Source organism: Pseudopipra pipra, chromosome 1 (genome assembly GCF_036250125.1).
Source record: "Pseudopipra pipra isolate bDixPip1 chromosome 1, bDixPip1.hap1, whole genome shotgun sequence".
NCBI lineage: Eukaryota > Metazoa > Chordata > Aves > Passeriformes > Pipridae > Pseudopipra > Pseudopipra pipra.
The window spans coordinates 30718584-30739197 of NC_087549.1; the positions used below are offsets into that span (position 1 = coordinate 30718584).

At 37.6% G+C, this 20614-nt stretch overlaps 1 protein-coding gene across 6 annotated transcripts in view; it reads right to left on the bottom strand.

Moving 5' to 3' along the window:
• Positions 1-20614, bottom strand: part of ZFHX4 (zinc finger homeobox 4) — a 154908-nt gene that overhangs the window by 4300 nt on the left and 129994 nt on the right. For all 6 annotated transcript variants that reach the window (XM_064650350.1, XM_064650359.1, XM_064650318.1 and 3 more), the window contains exons 6-9: positions 14879-15012; positions 14532-14732; positions 11982-12099; positions 5751-11147 (exon numbers count right to left, since the gene is read on the bottom strand). In XM_064650350.1, the coding sequence (XP_064506420.1) occupies positions 5751-11147; positions 11982-12099; positions 14532-14732; positions 14879-15012 (5850 nt within the window). The remainder of the gene's footprint in view (positions 1-5750; positions 11148-11981; positions 12100-14531; positions 14733-14878; positions 15013-20614) is intronic.

A 20614-nucleotide genomic window follows, 5' to 3' on the forward strand; every position in this document is an offset into this window, starting at 1 on the left:
ACATCTTAAAATGGCTTTTAGTACATTTTTGAGAGTCTTACAGCTTTAAATTCATACTATACAATCTACATATAGCAAAACCAACAGCTTTCACTCACTGATTCTACTAGCATGGGGGTCAAGCACAAACCTCTGCCTATAGCAAAGTCCCAAAAAAGGCAGTGCAAATCAACCCAGCTCTATTGGCAGGATCAGATCTATACCTGTAGAAAAAGCACTCTCCTTTTTTGTTCATTTTCTTCTGTAGGCTTGGTAGTAGATTATTAGAATAGAAGCATTAAGCAGAGTGAGAGTGCTTCCCTCTAATTGATTCTTTGAGATAACTCTACTTTGTTGTTCATTTTAACTAATTTTTATCATACCTCTGGGATGATATAACCCACACATCCTTCACCTAAGAAACCTGGTAATTATGGTGCTCACTACAAGTAATTAGATCTCAAATAAAAATGAATCTTTATCCAAATTGCTGGGGGGAAACACAATAATAATTAAAAAAGATGTTTAGATAAGTAAATATCAACAGGAAATGACCATTCAGAAAACTAACAGCAATCAGGTCAATGCTATTCATTATTAGGACACCACGCAACTTACATTTTCATTTTTGAGAGTTTGAACAGAGCTTTTCTTTACCACAACAATCAGGTCAATGCAGTCTTTGCTGGGAAATAAGTGTAACAGCACTAAAGTACTTTGACACAGGAACGCTGCTGTTCTCAGTTTACTTGAAGCATGCAGGCATGACGTCCTCCACCTTATTAAAGAAAGCAACCTGAGGATGGACTGGTTCTGTCTGGAGGGCGCATACACACAAGAAGTATGCCTCATAACTTAATGGAAGAAATCTCTGTTTCAAGTACCAGATATAGTGCAGTGGCTGGTAACAGTCTATTAAAAAAGCAACTTCTGTGAGATGTGCAGTTGGGTCAGAAAATGAAATGATGGCATAGGGTAGAAAAGGCGACTGACTGTAAGAGGCTGTACATTGCACCCATTGTCATTTTTTTCAGGCAAGTAAGGTTGCTAGAGAAAAGAGCACACAAAGTGTGTCATGCACACAGAACTGTAAAAGCGAAGCTACATCAGAAACAGTCTACTAGTACATGGAGAAGAGAACAATAAATGCAGGTTCTGTAAGATGGGAGGAGGTTAGATGGGTATTAGCCACGAGGAAGCACTAATGGAGTGAACAAGAATAACGTTTAAATCATCAATATCCAGGTGCTTAGTATTACTTAAGAATAAAGCAATTAGGATTCAAAGGAAATAATTATCAGATTTAACAAAGAAGCCATTTAATGTTTGTCACTGTGTCATTACTCCTGTTTAATGGTAGGGGAACACTAAGGAGTTAAAATGCATTGTGGGCACAAATTAGATAGTACAGTGAAACAAGTCACAAGAGTTATAATTAAAAAGTGGGTAATTGCCAGAGTTACTGCACAATAACACTGAAGATACTATTACTTGCCTCTGCACTTTCAACAGGAAGTAAGAGGCAATTGTGTGCGGAGCCTGTTGAAAATATATTAAATGATAAATAGTGTAGATGGAAAACACGTGAACGCTGCAGTTAGTACGAACTGCTGCCCCAGTTCTTTCATGGTTATTTGGGCTTGCCACCTACTTAGGAATTTTCTGATTTCTTTTTATTCTTAACCTCTTCAACCCTTGTACATCATGTTGTCTTCAGTCTAGTCACACTGATGATGCCTAGAGAAGACAAGATCTACTTTCCAGATATTCTTTGGAATTTAGTTAAAATACACAAAATTCAGTTAAATATCCAGACAGTTTGCAGTGGAACAGTGAAATCCATGTGCTTTATTGGAAGTTAAATGTGGAACTGAGGGTTTCCAAAACTAAATGAAGAAAATCTGATGAAGCTAATATTCTATTTCCAGACATGAGAGATATAGAATAGAAAATTCACATCATGAACAAACATTCTAATCCTGCTAACTCTTTTAAGTGACTATCAAAGAGGAGAGACTCCTCTTTCACTTGGAGGAAATGGAGGGCTAAAAATATAAAAATGAAGCTACTACTAGTGGGCCAAAAGCAAACAGAAAACAGAATTTAGTGCCCTAATAACATGGAAAGTAATTGCTGCTGAATCAAATTTTTCTCTTGATAAGATTTCAAAACCCACTAAGTACATATTACTCAGTGATGTGTACATTCTTGGAAAAAGTTGTTGTGAGTCTTCAAGGCAGCCCAGGCTTAAGTGATGTGCAAAGAACCTATAGTAATGATGATGACATTAAAAGGTTCATAGAACCAGTATTAATAGCTAGAAGCAAGATGAAGCACTAGCTTTCTGCAAGGGATCACAGGCAAGAACAAAAAGCTTAGAAGAGAAGAGAATGTGAATTTTAAGAACAGCTGAAAACAGCAGGTAAACTCTTCTATCTACAGTCACCTAGAAAATAAGAAGGTGCTTGAAGAATAAAGATGAGCTGGAACTAAAATTCTGTATGAATTAGGATTTCACCAAATAACTCCTTATTAGGCATTATGCTGAGCAAACACAGCAGTAATTTTGAGATCTTGCTCAGCATTTGATGCCCACAAGATGGTAAAATTACATTATCTAGAGAAATGTATCCCGCAGGTTAGAGAATTGTGACATATAATCTCAGAACCACACAATAATTCTGGCATTAAAATCCCCTTGTTTTAGAACAAAAAAACCTGAATTTAAAGTTACTCCAAAATGAAGCTATCTTATTTTGCAAAATCTAATAATATTCATAAACAATAGTCCATTTTAAGCACTATATAAAGAAGATACAATTAACTGTAGTTTCAATAATTCCATCTTTTGTGAATAATTTATTCAAGTGTTTCACATCAAACCTTTTGTAAAAGTAAATATTGCATTTTTAAAAAGCATCGTATTTTGTAAAATTTAGCTGGGTTTCCTGTATTTTGGAAACCCATAAAAAATACTAGATGCATAAACACGGAAGTGAAATGTCTCATAAACTTGTATTAACCAGTGAAACTTGTCAGGATAATTTCTCTGTCTAACATGAGTAAAGAGAATTACAAAAGAGAATTTTAAATATGAGGTTTACAATTAAGTTTCATTAGTTCCCTGTCTTAGCAAACACATTCTTTCAAAATAAGAATCTTACTAATATTAACATTGTCCCTTAAACAAACATGTAGGACAGAATGGACGGGCTTTGCCACAGGAAATACTGTTACCAACCCTTCAAGCATCAGTGAAAACAGATAAATATTATTTCAATATAAAGGATCCCAATAAGGCTGCTTCTGAAGTGGGTTTGGGTCCCACAGAGAAAAAATGACACACTTGCAGTGTAACTCACAAGAAGTAAACTTGAACTATAAGATAGTGAGTCATCAGGGAGTTAGCTTCAGCAAATCCTTCATGTAAAGAATGATGCAAAGCAATTGTCCTGCTAGCTGGAAATATACATGCTGCTAGAAGAACTGTAGCCAAAGAAACGCTTGCTTGAAAGCCCCCTTCCAAAAAGATACTTCTTAAATGATTCTTAGCATCAAACATAAAAGTGAACTATCAGACATAGTAGGGTAGAGAAGAAAATAGAAATGGGTTAATTAGGTGCAGAAAATACTAGTGTTGAGCACATACCGGAGCACATCTAAGCATATTACTGTTTTTCTATGATGAATGATTAAAATAATCTCTTTTTTTTTTTTTTTCACTCACTATGACTGCTCCATTATGTATCATTAGAGAATGGAGATTTATGCATGCAAGTGTTTGCCAGGCAACAAAAGGGGGATGTAGGGGCTATTTAGCATATGGCAGAAGAAGTTAAAAACGAGATCCTAGTAGCTAGTTTACACAGCGGGCTTTGCCCACAATGGGCTAATTAACCTTAAGAAGATGCAAGATGAAAGAGGGTAAAAATCCATCTCAATTGGCAGTGCACTGTGCATGCTATGATACTAATGATTTAAATTTATCTCAAAGAAAAGATATTTTGTGAAAATTAGAAAATCTTAAAATGGAATTATTATGGACCAGTTGGCCAGTAATAATGCCTTTTGTGTTATTAACAGGACATTTACAGACTCTTATGGCTACATTGGTACTAGTGAGTGAAAGAGTATTAGGGGATATTTCCCATATACTGAAACTAAACGTTCTCTAAAGTGAAACAGTAAGAATAGTCACTGACACTTTTTGGCCTGGGCCAACTAGCCTTCTCTTAAAACCCTCAGCCCAGCTAAGAAGCTATCATGGATTCATGACCATCCCCCAGACTTCCCAGTTTTGAAACTAAAAAAATATATTACCAAGTAAATTTCTTTTAGCAGTATAGACAAAACCTGAGTCTTCTGGAGCCCATTTTACCTGAAGGTCAATCTAACCAAAACTTATTTAGGAAAGTTATATAGAGAAACCATATCTATAATTTTAATGAACAACAACCAGCCATTTTTTGGCCCAGGACACTATATGCCATTAAGAAGGAAATACAGCAACTTTATTTCCTTTATATGCACTCTCTGTGCCAATAACTGTTTGACAAAAGCCAGAAGGCACTCAGCCAGAGACTACATTGTGGAAGGAAAGCCTTTCTGATCCAATGAAGAGAAAAACAAGATGCTTTGACCACCACTTAGGGAAACAATAACATGATCATCATCAATCAAAGCAAACCTGGGCAGCAGAGAAGACATTGCTACAGTCTTAGTATGTCTAATAACACTGGTGATTAAGCCTCTACTTTACTTGCCAAAATGTGTTGCTTTCTAAAGCAAAGTTTAGAGATCAACAGCAAGTGGGATTATTGGATAAAATGAGGTGAAGGGTCTTAACCAGTTTCCTAACTCTGCTGTGCACATATTTGATACGAATGTGCAAAGTTAGAAAATGAATGGGAGAGCTTCAATCTGCAAGACTGCAGCCACAATCTGCAAAATTGGACCCCAATACAAGAAATAAATTATGTTCATTCTTTGAGGACTAAACAAACTGTGCTGCAGAAAAATTGATTTGTTAACATCAGTGAAACCTATTGCAAGAGGAAGTGCTTCCCAATATGAGCAAAAACCAGAGTTAAATGAGAGCCAAAACAGTCAGTGAAACAAGAGTTACATGTTCAGTTAAAAGTGCAAGCACTACATGTCTGCGATGATTTTTATAAATTCCTGGAATTTGGATTACAACGAAACTGACATTACAAATCACCTTCAACAAACCTCTTTTTATCTTAGCAGGCAGTTATTCAGAAATATAATAAAGGGTCCTGGCCAGTATTTTATTTTAAATATTTATTCTGGAATAAACGACAGGTTGGATTGGTCTAAGGGGTGGACCAAATGCCCAATGAACTGATAACGTGAGAATCTATTTTATGCTTCATCAGATGTTACTTTAAATATTTGCATTTAAAAATGTACATACAAAATTCTAATCCAAGTTTTTACTAAAGGAGCATCATTCAAAACAAACAAAAAAGCATAACAATGCTATAGTTATATTGCTTTTGAACAAAAACCTAGAATGGGCTAAAACCATTGTTGTCAATTAATTTTCTTTTTCTTTGAGGAATCAGAGATGTCATCCAGTCTACAGCAACAATTATGCGCTGAGTACACCTCATAGCAGTACGTTTTAGCTAATCACACCAGTTTAACAAGCATGATATGAATGCATAATATGCTGTGTCTTAGAAGGGGATGGTGACCACGCAAGATGATCAAATTAATAAATTGAGAAAATCATCCCCTTATAGACTTACTGTTTGAACTTTGTGGAAATCCAGGTAAGGAGGATGGACCATTCATTCCAGGCAGAAGAACAGGAGGAAGGCCAGGGAGTCCTGGATAAGCTGCTGGCAAACTGATACCATGAAGAGAACTGCTGTCCATCATGCCTGGCTGCTGTACTGTTAATCCTAGCACATCAGTAGCCTTCTTTATGCGATCCAATTCTTGCTGTGCCATCAGCTGTCTAACTGTTGTAGGAGCTAAATAATCTTTCTCCCGATCTAGCTGACTTCCCACAGTTTCTCTCACTTTTGTAATATGTTGTTTGGAAAAGATATGATCTCTTATGGACAAACGTGCAGAGTATTTCACACCACATAGAGAACATTCTGGCTTTGTCCCATCAGGTCCAGTCTGATTTATCATGAATGGCTTCCCTATGTTAATTTTGAATTTCTTTTCTTTAGCCCGGGCATTCTGAAACCAGACCTGGACCACACGTTTGGGCAGCCCAATCTCATTCCCTAGCATTTCGCACTCCTGCATTGTTGGAGTCCGGTAGTCACTAAAGCAAGCCTTGAGAACTTTAAGCTGAAGGTTACTCATTTGTGTTCGGAAACGTTTGTGGCCTGGCCGATCACTGTTTTTGGATTTAAAGGGATTGCTAGCTCCAAATGGGTTAGGAGAACTTGGATCAGCTATGCTTGAAGTTTCACTGCGATCGGCATTATCATCAGGGTCATCAGTAATGTAGTAACTTTGGTCATGATCACCATCTTTTTCACTGAAGTGTATTGAAGGGCTTGTTAGGGAAAAGAGAAATTTATCATCAGTATTGTCATTTGTAGGTGTAGTTGCTGCTTTTGGTAGTGTGTCATTCACAAGTGGTTTTGGTTCTTTGGGGGGTGATGTGGGCTTTGCATCCCCTGAACTGCCAGTTGTGCTTTCCATTTCATTGTTCCCCTCATCCCCTGTTGTGGCATCACTAATTGCTGTATTAATTGATGAAGTCTCATCAAAATCAGTCTTGTTTTGATCGTATACAGAGTCAGCAGGAGGAGCATTCAAATTTTCTATATCCTCACTAGACTCCGCTTTAAAAGAAGAAGGACTTAAAAGATTCTTAGGTGACATTTCTGCAGTTTTGCTAACAGGGGTTGATACAGTGGAGGCTAATTCATTTTCACTTGATAATTCAGTTTTTGCTAATGACAGTGATGGGTAATCAAAAAATATGTATTTTTGTGGACTTTCTCCTCCATCTTCAGTTGATATCAAAGGACTTGGAGGCAAACTATAACCGGCTTGTTTCCCTTCATTCCAATGTCGAGAGCGAATGTGACTTTCTAAAGCTGATTTTGCTTTAAACAGAGCTCGACAAAAAGGACATCTTTTATGGGACTGGGCTGGACCAACTGCACGGAATTGTCCCTTTCTTTCTCGGGCTCTCGTGTTCTGAAACCAGACTTGTACAACTCTCTTTTTCAGTCCCACTTCACGTGCAATGTGATCTAGCATCTTTCTGGTGGGGTTGGAATCCAGTAGGTACTTTTCATACAGGATTTCCAGCTGCTCTGGAGTAATTGTAGTTCTTAAGCGCTTATCACGATGTTGATCTTCTCCACTGTTTCCTCCCTCTTTCTCACTACAGTTATTGTCTTCTTTATCATCTAGTTTTCGTTTCAGGGAACCAGAAACTGTAGCGGGGTGTGTTGTATGTGACGAGCCAGTTTGTGGTGGCATCTGAGCAAGAGAACTATTAAGCAACTGTCCAGTCATCAAAGGATTATTTGGGTCAAATATCATATAGGGCATATCCATTGGTCTTTCTAAAAACTGTGAGTGAAGAAATTGGTTTTGGGCTGCTAGGAAATGCATGTGCTGGTGCTCTTGCCAAAGTTCTAGAGTTGGAAAGGCAACTGTACACTGATCACATTGGTACTGTAATAACTGAGGAGGTAGACTGTTCTGTAGAGAAGTCATTGAAATTGGTAAAGGACTGGAAGGAACAGGTGTGGTTTGTGATGCAGAGGGAGGTCTCCCTACTATCTGTGATTGCTTTTGCTGCTGTGGTTGAGAAGCTGAGGGCTGAGGGTCAGAAGAGGTTACTGGAGTAGACTGTACTGGTTTGGCGCTTTGGGAAGTTGCATCTGTTTGCTTAGAGATGGCTTCATTTTGTTTTGGTTTTTCTGTGGACTCTGGTTTAGGAGAAGCCTTCTCAGGTTCTGGTTTGGGTGATGGAATCAAAGGAGTACTAGAACCAGAGCCAGAGCCTGCTGCGGTGACTGTCAGGCTTTTTGATAAGTCATTTTGGCCAGAAACTGTACAATTCTTATACACTGTTTGATCAGAGGCATCCATAGAGTCTTCAGTTTGGCTTTCATCTTGAGCATCATCATCTTCGTCTTTATAACACTGCTTTTTCTGGTGTGTAATCAAATCGAAGATCCTGGGAAAAACCACACTGCACTTTTTGCACTGATACTGCATGTTACTGGTTCGAATGTAACGCTCGTTTGTCAGTTCCCTTTTCTCATTGTCTTTAGTTTCAGCTTGATTTTCATAACTCTTGCGAGCTTTTTGTCGTGCGTTTTGGAACCATACGACAATAACTCGGGTAGGTAGGTTAAGTACAGTTGAAAGTTGTTCAATTTCATCATCTTTTGGATAAGCATTTGTGTCAAAGAAGTCTTGGAGGACACGAAGCTGGTAGTCAGTAAACCGAGTCCTGGATGATCTCTTGCTGAAAGATGCATCAGACTTGTAGGGTTCTACAGCTGAAGGCTGAGGATCTATTCTGATATCTTCCAATACTGTTATAGGAGGGTTGCTGAAGTTATATGGAGAATCTTTATTTCTCTGACGTTCTTTAAACAGTGTATTACGAAACCAGTGCTTGATAACTTTCTGTGAAAGACCAGATTTCTCAGCCATTTCTTGGATTTGCTCTTCACTTGGAGAATTGTTAATATCAAAATAAGCCCGCAAGATTTTTAACTGGTCATCTGTGATTCTTGTACGTGGACGCTTGAACTGAGAGTGCCGCAGGAAATTGGGGTCTAATCCCAGCTGCTGCTGACAAAGCTGGGTAAGATCTGCAGATAAAGTATCCATTGGTGGCAGCTGGAGGGCAAGCTGAGGAGGCAATGCAGGATGTTGCACTGGCTGCATCATAATTGGAGGGAAAAGTGGGAGATCAAGTGAAACGGGAAGCTGGACTTGAGGTGGGGCTGATGGTGGTGGTGGTGGAGGAGGAGGAGGTGGTGGTGGAGGAGGCGGTGGTGGAGGTGTAGGTGGTGGAGCTTGCAAAGGTGTCGGAGTTGTGTTTTGAATTTTTCCAGCCCCAGCTGAAGAAGGCTGAGAAGGAGTTGGAGGAGGAGGAGGAGGTGGTGGCGGTGGAGGTGGTGGCGGAGGTGGTGGTGTCTCTGGAGAAGATGGAGAAATTGGATAAAGCTTGTCATACGCCTCCCTGTACTGTCGGGCAAACTTTTCTAATGCTCCATATGGAAAAAAATGTCCATGCACATGTTCTTGATGACTTTTCAGAATAAGAATGTTGGAAAAGAGCTTACTGCAGGTTCCGCATTCCAGTTTGTCTGTGTTTTCACCATCACCAGTCTTGCCTTTTTTCTGCACTTTTTGTCTGTTCTCATTGTATTGGATAACTAACTCAAACCCAAAGTTCTCCAATAAAGCCTTGGCTGCATTCCCTCTTGCTCCAGAAGCTATTCTGGGGGGTGGAATGGCTGGTTCTGAGGATTTTGGCTTCTTCATATCTTTGTTTTCTTTTAGTCCTTCATTCTCGTTAGTAAATTCTTGCTTTGGCTTCTCTTGTTTTTCAGAAACTTCTTCTGACTCCTTAAATGATGGCATATCCTTTATCAGCTGGCAGTCTGTACTTACTAAGTTATTTTGCTCTGCTTTCATCAGCTTGTTGCTTTGCTGCTGCTGCTTTTGTGACTGAAGTTGGGGCTGGGTGGATTGATACTGTTGTGCTTGTTGCTGCAGTATCTGTAGCTGGGTTTGGCCAACATGGTGCTGAGTTTGTATCTGCTGCTTCAAATCTTCTAGCAGTGACCCTGTCATACCAGCCATTCCAGGCATACCAAATGTGGCAGAACCAGGCAAACCCAGATCTGGACTTAAGCTAAATTCCGTCCCAGGTATATAGAATGGGAAAAGGAACTGAGGCTGTTGAAATTGCAGCAGTGCTTCGGGTGTCATTGGAAAGTGAGGCAAAAAAGCTGGATTTAAAAACTGTGGTTGAAAGAACGCAGCTTGTTGTTGCAGTTCATGCTGTAGTTGCATTTGAAGTTGTGCTGGTGACTGGGGTGGGTGATGTGTAGGCTGAGCAGAAATTAATTCAGAAGCTTGCTTTTTATTTAATTCTTTGGCATCTAAATGTGTTTCTTTGCTGTTAACTGCTGGTAAGCTCATAGATTCTAGCATTCCTTGGCTGGGGCTATTAACATTCCCTGCTACACTATTTCCACTACTTATATTACCACTTGGTTCTAATTTTGCAGCCCTTGCCTTTGTTTGATGAAGCACAGATCTCATATGGATTTCCAATGTAGAACTTTGGCTATATGCAACATTACAAATGCTGCATTTGTAGGGTTTGTTATCAGTGTTGCTGTTGGTTTCTTGAGGGACAGGACTTGATGCTTCCTGCAAAACCTTTTTGAGTTTATGTAGATGGGACACTGAGTTATAGTGGACCAAGAGAATGTTCTTTTGGGTGAAAGACTCTTTACACACTGTACACTTATATGGGCGAGATGGATCTAGAAATTTTTCCATAGTAAAATTTGGCCCTTTTCTAAAAGGTAAGGTCCGCTTTGGTTCTGAGCCCGTATCATCTGGAATAGAGCTACTATCGCTTCCTACAGGACTTGCTTTACCTTCCTGGTCCATCTCATAATCTCTTTCTATTTCCTGTTCTAGTGCATGATCATCTTGTGCCATACTTTCACTTTCTGCCCAGAGTTCACCGTTGACAGGTAAAGATGCACACAGCTGCTGAAGTTCAGCTTCATTGAGTTCAGGGTGGCCTGCTTCCAAGTGTTTTTTTAAAGCCTGGAATGTACGGAAGCTACGTTGGCAAAGGCTACACATGGTAGCTGCCCGAATAGCGTGATACTGGGAATGTATCTGAAGCTTCTGCATAGTCTTAAAAGCCAAGCTACAATGGTTACAGCGGTACTTATAGACATGGCGGTCAGAGACAGACAGCTGTTGCTTCTTCTGCTGTTCATTTAGCTGATCCGTCATAGAGTCAGTGGTCTTTATATCTTTACTGCTGCTCTTATTCCAGTCTGGTGTTTCAGTAGATTCCTTAGGTGGCTTCTGTTCCTCAGTCTTAATTTCCATTCCAGTTTTTGATTCATCGATCCCGGGGGTATTCTTCTCATCCACAGGACTTTCACCTAGTTAAAGAAAGTGAAGTGTCTTTTACACAATTAGAAGAGCACATAGTATTCATTTTAATTTCTTTTTTCATCAGGAATCAAGAGAGGCATCTCATATGCCATGTGTTGGTTTAGCAAAATATAACAATCCAATCTTGCCCCAGAAAATAAAGCAGACAGGACTAACAGGATCTAAAAAAAAGTAATAAAACCCACAAAAAATGATCAGACTGGCAGGGGCATCTGGCCTAGGAGTGGCATAGGGCTTCTATTTGTCAGAAGGTAGGAGTTTACTGGTACAATGGAACATCAAACAAAAAAAGCAAATAAATAGTAGGAAAGAGAGAAGGAGTAAAAATGGGGACAAGAGAGGGAACAGATAATTAGAAAGGAGGGGGAAAGTGGTCTGAGAAGATAGGGAGGAGCATGCTGTGACAGGTAGCAAAGTTTGCCAGTGCAGAATATAGTAAGTGTTCAGGATCAGAAACTTACAGAAATGGAAATGCAGACAAAATCACTTGCCTAACATTCCCCATTGATGGTGAATGTGACACTCTCTTTTAGGACTAGGTCTTATTTGCTGGTTAAACAAGGAGGATCGTATCTTCAAAGTGGCTAGGTACTGATGTTTAATTTTAGCTCCACCAAATGCAAAGAGTCTGGCATACATGTGCATTCTAGTAGCCCTGCACAGGTGCAGTCAGCCAAATTCAGACCTCTTTTTTATATTTATCTTTTTATCTTCATGGCTATAAGCAAGCCAAAAAAAAGATTCCCTTTACTAAGAACCAAGTAGTTTACTTCCAAATTGCCCATACCTAGCTCTTACATGTCTGTGTTTTTCTTGCATACCTGGATATTTCCCAGATCCCTCAGCTGTAATGGTTGCAGGTGTGTCACGTTCAGATTTCTCTGAAGCAGCTGCTGGCAATAACATACTATTGGGCATCATGACATCTGGTACAGGAACCTTTGAAAACCAAGAATATGGTATTACTACAGAAAAAGTCACACTATTTAATACAGTAAGAAACATAGTGAAATTATGAAACAGCAACAGTATGAAATTATAATTCAAAAGATCCACCATATCTGGATGAAAGACTGTCAGTACTAAATCAAGATCCCGATTCAGTCTTGATAATGGTTTCTGACAGACCACAAATCCAGAGCATCATGTGTCACTTGGTGGAGTATCAACTCAAAATAATCCACAATAAGGTGATGCTATAGAACTACATATGCTCAATATTTCATTGGTCTCAATGTCACCACAAAGAAGATTTTGCCGCCTATGTCAGGGTTGTCGGATTTATCAGGGGAATTTTCCCCAGATGTCCTCCAAAGACAGAGATCATGTTGAGATATGGTCACCAGTCATTTCCTGACTGAGAGCATTCCCATTTTGCTTCACCTGTACTGTTTTTTACTCAAATGCTGGACCTTTCATGATCTTTGAAAGAAAATTTTATTTCAATACAGAAATAGCAACTTATTTCCATTTAAAATCAGATTTTTCTCTTTCTTGACTTCAAGCGATTATTTATCTTCTCAGACTGCTCTACCTGTTGTGTTATGCTTTCAAATTATAGACAGAAATCTTTGCAGGATATACTCTTAGCCTGATAGTATTCAATTTAGCTAAGTTGACACGAATAGTGGTTCAACACTTCATGTTTTCCTTTTGCTTTGATCTTTAAAATGAATTTGTATCAGAAATATAGGATTGTCCTACGAAGACTTAGCAGGACTGGGTTTAGATTCCTGTTCTGCCAGATTCTGCCTAAAGGACCTCAGGTAAATCAGTTCAGACTGTGCTGCAGCTCCTCATCTCTAAGAGAAAGACAGTATTTCCTTCATACAGAGGTAAAAAGAATATTCATAGAAGAGATTTTTGAGTTGTAAATAATAATAATAAAGTAATAATAATGGAAGCTACATTCATTACGAAGTATGAGTAGAAACATACTTTGTTCCTCTTTAACAGTTTACTAATTATTTTAAACCTTCATTAGAATACATAAGAATTTTATATCTGTCTATCTATCTATCTATCTATCTAAATTACCTATTGGAAAAAAAATCTAGACATTAAAAAGAATGTGTTTAGTATATTTGTAATTTAAACATGGCATTAATAGCATCCTCTCAGAGGACTAATGGCTTTGAGTTTACTTGAGAGAGAAGGATTTAAAAAAAAAAATATGTATAGAACTGTAAAATGTCCCAGAGAAGAAAATTTTGCTATAAATGGTATTTATTTTGTCGTCAGAGGGTTCAGTTATAGACAGGGCATATTAGTGTTAGCATCTAGGACAATTTAAATTATGCAGACTATATTTTGAAATCTCTTTCTCTGGGAAACAAGACTTTTTTTTGCCCTCTTGGAAACAGTTGGACACCTCCCTAGCACCTGATGAGGAAAGATTTCAAAGTTGTCCCATTATCAGCATAGAGGGAATGATGGAGAACTTGAGAAGAAAGCTAATGCTGCTCAATATGGAGGGGAAGGTTTTCCACATCTTTCCAGTGTCCTAAAAGGGTCTGGGAAAGTTAAATTTCTACTACATTTTCTTTGCAGTGGGTCAAAATTACATGGTCTGTCAGAGCTATAATTAGTAGAAAACCAAGGAAAAGAAAAAAGAATCCTCGAGTGTGTATTTACTCATCAGCTCTAAGCACAAGAACCCTAGACCTTCCATCAAGAGCTCTTTCAATTTTTCTAATGTTTTTTCCACTTAACTTGGGAATGAGGTGGTAGAACTACAACCATAACCATATAAATGAAGGAGTCATCTATGGATACAGAAATAAATCTGTGGTTCACTAGGATTTCCAAGTGCATTTCCTTCTAAAAAGGCAAGATAACCAGAGACAGTTTGTCTTAGGAGATCAGTTTTCAAACTGAATTTATGCTGTAATAACAAATATTTACTAGACCTGATCGTGTCTTTACTGACATTGTTTTGAATGGTTGTTTTAATTGCTATTTTACATTGAATTTCATGTAATATAAGGTGCAGTCAAGCTGTAAACAGGAATTCTATGTTTAGGAATTACATTCCATGGGGAATTCCCATTATTCTACAAACAGAAGTCACAAGACTTCTGAGAACTGGATATTATTAGACCAAATTTACAGGTAGGCACTTAGAGACATGGACTGGCTTGACTTTTCCAAGGTTAATGTCAATGAGGAACGACAGGTTTCCTGCATCTTTGAAATCCACCTTCAGTCATTTTGCTGAGAGATATCAGTCATCGGATGAGCTGACGAGAGAACCTAATAGACCTGACCCACTCCCCTGCTCAGGCTACCTGAGTACGACGTCACAACAAACACATTGCCCAAAGGCCTAAGTATGTTTCTGCAATATGTGCATCAGCATTTAGAACACTTACTGTCATGAGCAGTTTCTCCACACAGTCAGGGGACACACTGTGCAGATGGGTCAAATGAAGCTGGAGATGCATTTTGTTGCTGAGGACGTCTTGGCAGAGGGGGCAGCAGATAACAGGTTGCATTGAATGCTGTGACAGGACATGCATCTGGATACGATTTGGGTCCCTACTATTGTAGTTACAATACGGACATTGATAGAACTGAAAAAAAATCAAATTAAGATGCAGGCTATTAGTCAGTGCGCTTTTTATAACTTGCTGATATTGCTATTTTAACAGCATATCATCTCTGTTTCATTCTTGAGTTATTTGAAAGAATGCAATTAAATTGTTACATTTCCTTTTACCTGCTCATGACAAAATTTATTGTCCTCTGGAGGCTTTGCTTTTTTAGCTGCACCATCCTCTTCTTTTGCCAGAAGAAGCTGTTGCGCCCCTACCACAGTGTTCACTTTTGGTTCCTTCTCTGGTGTGACTATTCCTGTTTTGAAAACATAATTTTTAAAAACATGTTTTAAACTTTAAAATATCCTGGTTTACAAAGAGGCTCTGACTTCAAAGATCTGTACTGTCTTTGAGGGTCTTTTTTGTTTGTTTGTTTTTTAAATTCTGAGAAAAAATAAAGTTGAATAGAACAATTCTGGTAAGCACAAAGGTGAAAATACACTTTTATCCTTCATGGAGACTCTATAAATACATTTAAAAATTGACTTTCCTCTGCTGTTTAGATAACCTTAGGTTGCCTTTAAAGATTAATCAATAATGTTCTTTCTTTAGCAGCTCAGTATGAATTTGTGTATTACATTAAAACAAATCAGCTTTTGCTCAAAAATCCTGTTTTCCAAAATAATTAATTTGCTGCTGTTTAATTACCCTTTCTCTTTCCTAAACTGCCTGAGCAATATGATTATTGTGCTGTTTTGATAACTCCTGCCTGGTTACAATTCTGAAGCTAAATATAGTGAGGCTTTAAAAGAAATACTGTGGAGAATAGGATTTCAGAGCTAACTTAATATTAATTATATACAAAGATCAGTCATTTGGGATTGCTTTAGATGTTTACACTGTGAATTTTTATAGTCTGGCATTTGTGATCAAAACCAGAATATAATTGTTTTCTATAGATAGTTGTACTATTAAGTATTAAATACTATATTTAATATTATGCCTAAGCTAGCTGTGTAATGCGGCCCAGTCTTGCACACATCAAAGAAAAGAGTGCAATTCTAATTTCCCAGTCCATCAGAAAATTCTTTCCAACGTCAATTTGCCAGATAATCTCTTCTGCTAGGCTGGATATTACAAGAGCATTGGGTAGGCATGTCACATACATCTCACGACAAACACAAAACCTCATTTACCAACCATTCCAATCTCATCATAGTGCGGCATCATCTGACCTTTTTTCTGCTGTTTATTATGAGTATTTCTAATTTTAACTTTCAATTTTCACCATCTTCCAGTCAATTTGCAACTAAATTATTTCCAGGGTGAGGACACTATCACTGGACACTGGGTGCAAATACATCTTGAAATGCAATGAAGCTAAACCATTGATTGCTATCAGACCCAACGTAAATATATAGTCCAGGGGTAATCTGATTGTATGCTGTGCATGAAGATTTATCTTGATTTTTTTCAATCCACATAAGGTTCATATAAATGAACAAATTGCACCTCATTGCACAATAACCTAGGATTAATTTAAAAATAAGGTCATGGATGTTTTGGCAACAAAGTAAACATGAAAAAAAAACCCACTTGTATTTTTCCGTAGACAAAACCAAGAACTTTTTATTATTATTACTTTTATACAGACTTTGTGCATATTTGATCTTACGAGGGCAACATTAAAGAGAAGCAAAATAAGAAAACAGTTTTCAAGGTAAATGCCAAATCCTCATGGTAAAATAATAACCAATTGAAACCGAAGGGCAATTTTAAAAAAAAATCACAAAACATATGACTTATATATTAATGGTTATTTCCCCACATATTGATTTTCATTCCTAAGTTCCTAATTATTTCTTTTGGTCTAATTTAGACCAGTAATTTTTGCATGTTCTAGCTCAAATTAAACTTATTCCTGCTGTATTTCCCGATTTATAATAATCAATTTGTCATAATTGGTTTATTATCTGAAGAAGTCACTTTTTGGAACCCCCTGAATTTTTACACTCTCAGAAAAGGATCCTGGAGGCCTCTTTTAGATTGCTCAGTAGGTGCTGGGCCAACAACCTGAAGGACTGCTTATATTTAAAGGTAAAATCTAAATGATGCAATCTCATAAGGCACCACTTTATTACTCGCTTTGCTTTGCTATAATAGAGTACTCCCTGGACTATCTGTATTTACGTATTATTTAAGTGTCTTAACTGTGAGAATTACAGGAAGTAAAGAAGTGACACACTGTATTAACAGAGAAAGGTTGTTTCTCAGGTTTTAGAGGGATAGGTTCAAATTATTAACCTCTCCTCATTTCCAGCTGTCAAAAATGTCTAACAGTTGACTACTGTTTCTTACCTTTATCATACGTTACTTTTAAAATGTCCCTTTTTAAAGAAAAATGTGACAGAATCTCAACTGTTGTAAACAGACACTGTTAAACCGGACGCTGGATTTAAAAAGCCAAACGAAACAATTCTGTCTTCTCTTCCCCTTACCATGCTAGATTATTCTCAATAGGTTGTTACAGAAATTACAAACCAAATTCTGCCACAAACTTTACTTGTGAAAATGCACTGAACTGTGTTTTGGCAGTGGTATTTAACTGCTAGCGAAATTTAGCTTGAAGTGCAGTCTGTGTGTGCCTGGGCACACACAAGGTTAATATTACACATCATCTTCCACCACAGGATGGAATAATTTAATTACTTCAAAGGGCCTATAACAATCATGAAACACATAGTTCTTGTTTCTATAAAAACAAGGGGGTTTTCTGGTTAAATTTTCTTCTGCGGTTAATATAATAAAACTGTGCAGTTATAAAACACTGTGCTGGGGTCAATAAATGCATAACAAAGCAGAAGTTTTTACTATGTTTACTATGATATTTATATAAACTGTTGAAGTTTACAGAGGCTTTGTTGTTTTTGTTGTCGTTGTGGCTCTGGATTCATTCAACCCCAAGCACTGTTACTCATGTGACTGAAGTTACATCTGGCCAATAGTAATGTAACTGAGCCTGTGACTTATAGTGAGCTTTGGAAAAAAAAAAAAAAAGGGGAGTTGATTTTGCCCTGTGGCATAGGGGAGTCAATTGCCCCTGCACATAGTGAAGTCCAAAGCCCCCAAGCCATAGTTACATGACAAAATCAAAGGAGTTCAGCTCTTTATGCAATGGTCTAGCTACTACAACTCGATCCTTCGTCTTGCTATATCAGTGCTCTGTTTTCCATGTTGCATTTGCTTTTTAAAGGAGCTTCTGTAGGGAGGCTGAAAAAAGTCGTGGTCTTATAGAAAGGTTATTGAAGGAGGAGGGAGAGAGGAGAGAAAATATCACAGTCTTGAGCATGCTGTGTGGCACTATTTTCATAGCTAGATGTTCTGCTGGCATGCCATTCTTACTAGGCAGTTGTAGGAAAAGAATAAATCCAGTTGTTATTCAGGTTTTAAATACCCACCTTTTATTCTTGAGATACGTTATTTTTAGGGGGCTTTTTTTTGCAATTTTGCAATTCTTTTTTATAATACAAAATACACAGCTTATTTTAGATGAATAATGCAATTTCAATACATTTAGCTCAAAAAATAAGTTTAATTATAAATAAGTGCCATGAAATAGACTAGTCAAAGATTGCCTGTCGGTAACAGAATTATTTAACTTGTGTAAATTGCTAATATAAAAATGACACAATTCACTGCAATTCAGATGTCATCACCTTTGTAATATTTTCGAAACCCCAAAACAAAAATGTTTGTGTGACTAACAAGATGGAGAAAGTTAAAGAAGTACAGAAAAAAAAAAAAATCCTGGAAAAGCCACAATAAAACCACTGTTTTCTTATTTATGAATCTTTGTATTTGATAAAGATTGCATAATTTAAGACTTCTGACACATCAGATGATGTTATTCAGCCTCAAAATAATTCTAAAATTATAATTACTGGTAGAGTATTCTTTCTAATTAGAGTAGAATGAAAGGATAATTTTCATTGCAATAATGAAGGTTAATTTCCATCCTTTCTCATGTTTACTACCTTATTAAAAAGTGCTCCCCTTAGCCATGGCAGAGACATATTACATTTTCAATGCAAATGTATTAATCTGGATAAATTCCATATTAATTCTTGCACTGCATAGAGCTGTAATTTGGATTATAATTAATCTAAAGTGGCACTAGATTTAAATGACAATATAAATGAGGCATTAGTAGGCTTTTCTATTCTGAATGAATATTCAACAAATATAACTTGCATATTGCCAAGTCTCATTTTGAAAGCTCTACTCCTTGAGATAAGGTAAGCAATACAGCACAACAGCTTACACAAACATACTGTTACTAAATACATGTTAATCCTTTCTAGTCTAATAGATTCTATGCTAAAGAGGGGTCACAACACTTTCCTGTCTAACTTGTTAGTATTGTGATTAATTTATTGGTTTTCCCGAGATTTCTTTGGCAAGACTTGCAACACTCAATTCATGAGAAAGCCCAAATTAACATTCAATTATATATAAGCAGTTATGCACTCAGAAATACTTGTCAGCTCAATGAAAATTAAGATGATGGTTGGAATGTTACATATGCAGAATTAATTTAGATTAGGAAAATAAAAGTTTCCAAAAGATTCAGGATTCTACAGCACAAACTATTTTCTGCAAAGCACAAAGGCAATCATGTATTTCAGCCCTTATTTTTATATGAATCTTACTGCAAAGTTATTTGTGTAATTGCTGGCACGGGAATGCAGAACAATTATGCTGTTTTTTTGTAGTGCACCCAGTAGGCATCTGGATATAGGTTTGTCCTAATTAAACTTGGCCCTTATGAATGGCTAATCCTGATGGAATTTTGAGAATTCCCCTTCAGTATTTTTTTCTAGATTCCGTTTTTTGTTTTTTTTTTTTTTTTTGCTGGAGCTTTAATACCGCATTCTTTCTTGAGCAACTATAAATGGACCTGCCTAAGAAAAAGAGAGGGCTGATAAATTCCCTGAAGTGGTTTACACTGTCCCCTAGGTAAAGTGGACAGTAGGAAATGCAGGCTGCAAGTGGCTGTCACCCCTCTCCTGGGGAGTGTCCAGGCCAGCACCTGGCAAGACTGCACAGGAGGACCTATGTCAGCCTGGGAGCATGACTTCACTGCGCTGCAGACAGTTTTTACCAAGTCAGAGAGGCAGCCAAGGGGAATATATATTTTAATCCACAACACAGTTTCTTGCTCGACATCATCCTTGTCATCATTGGCCTTCCCGCAGTCTCTTGATCTCAAAAAATAAAGCAACTGAAGAGCAGTCGAGGTTGTAAACTGCAATGGCTACTGACCTTAGCATGTCAACAAGCAAACTTAAAGGAAGCTTTAATCTTTAAGCCAGTCTTCTGAATTGACCTGGTATAGAAAGGACCATCTATAATATTTTTTGGTAATAAATCCAAAAATGTTTAGTATGTAAAGAGCAAATTGCAGTATGGGAGAATTTAGGTGTTAGAAACTCAAATGTAAAATGATATTTTCTCTACCACTGTATGTCTTTACGGATAATACAATCTCCTTTGTATGCTGCTGTCATTGGCATACAAGGAAAAGATATATGACTACCTGAAACTAATAGGCTTCAACCTGTTTCAGCACTTCTTCTGCTTCAGTGAATCCAACATAATGTAACTAGGTATAGCGTGCGGCAAAAGTAGCCAATGTAATATTCATTGTGACCACAGATTTCCATCTCATACATAAAAAGCATGGGTGAAGTCACATATTTGCCAAATCAAACACAGAAAAAGCCTTGGGTATCGTATCTACACCAGATGCTGGCCCTGGGTTTGTTTGTGCACAAGTAAATGTCATGACATAGGGGTTTTGTTTTCAAAGACAGTAGCTTTCATTACTGGGCCTTGTCTATTCCAGGAGATCAAAATTA